Source organism: Myotis lucifugus, unplaced genomic scaffold (genome assembly GCF_000147115.1).
Source record: "Myotis lucifugus unplaced genomic scaffold, Myoluc2.0 scaffold_2668, whole genome shotgun sequence".
NCBI lineage: Eukaryota > Metazoa > Chordata > Mammalia > Chiroptera > Vespertilionidae > Myotis > Myotis lucifugus.
Genome location: NW_005873716.1, coordinates 19,537 through 22,884, shown reverse-complemented (window position 1 = coordinate 22,884; position 3,348 = coordinate 19,537). Strand labels below are relative to the sequence as shown.

Here is a 3,348-nt window from a genome sequence, read left to right as displayed (position 1 = left end):
CTGTGAAGCTCTTTATCTGACCTTCACTTCTGAATGATAGCTTTGCTGGATAAAGTAGTCTTGGTTGTAGCTTCTTGGTATTCATCACTTTGAATATTTCTTGCCACTCCCTTCTGGCCTGCAAAGTTTCTGTTGAGAAATCAGCTGACATTCGTATGGGTACTCCCTTGTAGGTAACTGATTTTCTTTCTCTTGCTGCTTTTAGGATTCTCTCTTTGTCTTTTGCTCTTGGCATTTTAATTATGATATGTCTTGGTGTGGTCCTCTTTGGATTCCTTTTGTTTGGGGTTCTCTGCGCTTCCTGGACTTGGAAGTCTATTTCTTTCACCAGGTAGGGAAGTTTTCTGTTATTATTTCTTCAAATAGGTTTTCAATATCTTGCTCTCTCTCTTCTTCTGGCACCCCTATTATTCAGATGTTGGTACGCTTGAAGCTGTCCCAGAGGCTCCTTACACTATCTTGATATTTTTGGATTCTTTTTTCATTTTGCTTTTCCGGTTGGGTGTTTTTTGCTTCTTTGTATTTCAAATCTTTGACTTGATTCTTGCGATCCTCTGGTCTGCTGTTGGGAGTCTGTATAATATTCTTTATTTCCGTCAGTGTATGGTTAATTTCTAGTTGGTTGTTTATCACAACATGGAGGGTCTCACTAGATTTCTTGACGATCTCAATACATTTATCAGCGGTCTCACCAGTCTTTTCGAGGGCCTTACTAAATTTATCAGCGGCTTCAAGACAGTTCTTTAAAGACCTTAAAAGTGTGGTTTTGACCTCTATATCCTGCAGTTTGCTTTCCTCCATTTCTGTCATTTGTGTCCTGTTTCTTTGTCTCGGCATTTTTTATGCTTCACTGTGTCAATAGGGTGCCTTTCTGTGCTAAGTGTCCCAATTACCTGAGGTAGACACTCTTGGTGCACCCCCTTGTGGGCTTTGTGCACAGTCTTGTTTTAATTAAGCCTTGATTGTTGTAGTTATCACTGGGAGGAATTGACCTCCAGGCCAATTGGCTGTGAGTATCAGCTGTGTCTGCAGTGGGAGAACTTCTGTGCTGGAGACACCCCTCTGGGGCAAGACTTGCTTCAATGGGGCTTTGGTGCTCACTGAGTCTGCCCCCTGAGTGTGTCCTTTATGTTTCCACAAAGCTGCAAACTGGATGGTCCCACTCTGACCTCTGGGCTTTCTGGCTCCTGGATCTCTAGGGAGGTGCTAATCTAGCCTTTGCCTGAGGCTATCCAGCGAAAGCCTCCCTGCAGGGCTTGGGCAGGGCAGGTCCCAGGGGATCAACAGGGTGGGGTTAGCAATTATGGCTGCTCTCAGTCTTGCCCTCAGAGGCTCTGCTTCTGAGTGTCCGGGTAATCGCTGCAAGCCCCTCGGAGAGAAAGCTGCCCTAGGGTTCTGACCGATGCCAGACAGTCCCGCTTCTCCCATATGAGTCGGGTCCCTAGAGACTCGCCCAGAACTGGAGCTTAGAGCCTGAGACTCCTTCCCGATTGAAAACGACAACCGTGCCCTCAGCTGCCAGCCCGCTCCTCATGCACTCTGCACCTTAGTATTTTACTTCCGCACTGCGCCTCCTCTGAGTCTGGGTATGCTTTTCTCTTTCCTTCTAGTTGTAGAATTTCCACTCAGCCAGTCTTCCTGTGGTTCTGGGTGATGTCCGTTCCGTCTTTTAGTTGTATTTTTGAAGTGGTTGTTTGAGGCAGCAAACTCTGGTGTTTACCTATGCCGCCATCTTGGGGGTCCTCTATTTTGTATCCTTACCTATGATTTATATTTTAGCTAATGATGACTGGTAATTTAACCTACTTTTGCTACCTCCATATAATATTAATAAAGAATTGGATTTCAAACTTTTTGTTTAAAAGTATGACTTACAACAAAATAAAAAATGAAAAATAGCATAAATCTAATATAATGAAAACTATAAAAACACTGATGAAATGAACCATATAAGACATGAATAAAAGAAGAATTAGAGCATCTTCACGGTGGAGACATTGTGATGTCAGTGACCTTCGCATTGATCTGTACATTCAAGGCAATCCCAATAAAAACAGCAACAGGATGTTTTTTGTTATCAAAGCTGAATGTAAAAGTATTTGGAGAGGAAGTGGAGTTCAAATAGCCAAAGCTTTTGTCATTCTTGCTGTTGGAGACCCTCGTCCGTCTACTTTCCCCTTTAGTGAGTTCCTCTGGGGCTGGTGCCCCCTCCTCAGCTGCCTGTGTGTGGGGATGTCCAGCAGCGATGAGCAGCAGAGCCCTAATTTCAGCCCCCGCAGCCGAGCCTCTGACTCTGGGATTCAAACCATCCCTTGCAACGTCAGGGAGAACAGCTGGCAGTGGAGCACGGCAGGGCAGTTGGGGCTGCCAGCGCTCCCCCACTCCAGATGTTTCCAGGGGTGTTTGCTTAGGAAACACACACAGGGCAGGGGGCCAACCCCCTCTTCAACAAAACAGACTTTTTCACAAGTAGCAGACTCTTTCCTGGAAATAATCCAGAGGAAATACGGGCACCCACGACTCAGCTCAAAATATCAACAAGGAAAGGAGGCGTGGGGAGCCTCCTGCTTGGAAAACAAACACCAGGAGGGTATAAAAGCCAACAGCCCTGGGCATCTTACACACTCACACTCACTCACACTCACTCACACACACACTGCCACCCTCCTCCAGCCCCACAGCCCCACCATGGCCGCATCCACCCTGTCCGTCTGCTCCAATGGCCTGAGCTACGGCAGCCGGGCCTGCCTGCCCGGGTCCTGTGACTCTTGCATGGACTCCTCCTGGCAGGTGGACGACTGTCCAGAGAGCTACTGTGAGCCTTCCTGCTGTGTCCCCAGCTGCTGCCAACCTTCCTGCTGCACCTCCAGCTGCTGTGTCCCCAGCTGCTGCCAGCCTTCCTGCTGTGCCCCCAACTGTTGTACCCTGACCCCCTGCCTGACCCTTGTCTGTGCCCCAGTGAGCTGTGTGTCCAGCCCCTGCTGCCAGGTGACCTGTGGGTCCAGCCCCTGCCAGTCAACCTGCACCAGCTCCTGCACACCCTCGTGCTGCCAGCCCTCCTGCTGTACCTCCTCCCCCTGCCAGCAGGCCTGCTGTGTGCCCGCCTGCTGCACACCCGTCTGCTGTAAGCCAGTCTGTTGTAGGCCTGTCTGTTGCAAACCTGTCTGCTGCACACCCATCTGCTGCAAGCCTGTCTGTTCTGGGGCCACCCCCTGCCCAGCCCCTTTGAGCTGCTGCAGACCCTCCTCCTGCGTGTCCCTCATCTGCCGCCCCGTGTGCAGGCCTGCCTGCTGCGTGCCCGCCTCCTCCTGCTGTGGCCCCGCCTCCTCCTGCCAGCCCAGCTGTTGA

General features: G+C 49.9%; 1 protein-coding gene across 1 annotated transcript; it reads left to right on the top strand.

Moving 5' to 3' along the window:
* The first annotated feature begins 2,688 nt into the window (after positions 1 to 2,688).
* LOC102429695 (keratin-associated protein 10-12-like) lies at positions 2,689 to 3,348 on the top strand. Its single transcript, XM_023749075.1, has 2 exons — positions 2,689 to 2,840; positions 2,931 to 3,348. The coding sequence occupies exons 1-2, from the start codon at positions 2,689 to 2,691 to the stop codon at positions 3,346 to 3,348; spliced, it is 570 nt and encodes a 189-aa protein (XP_023604843.1).

Excerpts from the sequence above, each read along its gene's own strand:
- LOC102429695 (XM_023749075.1), top strand. The coding sequence starts at position 2,689 with ATGGCCGCATCCACCCTGTCCGTCTGCTCCAATGGCCTGAGCTACGGC. Across the intron at positions 2,841-2,930 it reads CCTTCCTGCTGTGTCCCCAG|CCCCTGCCTGACCCTTGTCT; the intron begins CTGCTGCCAACC and ends TTGTACCCTGAC.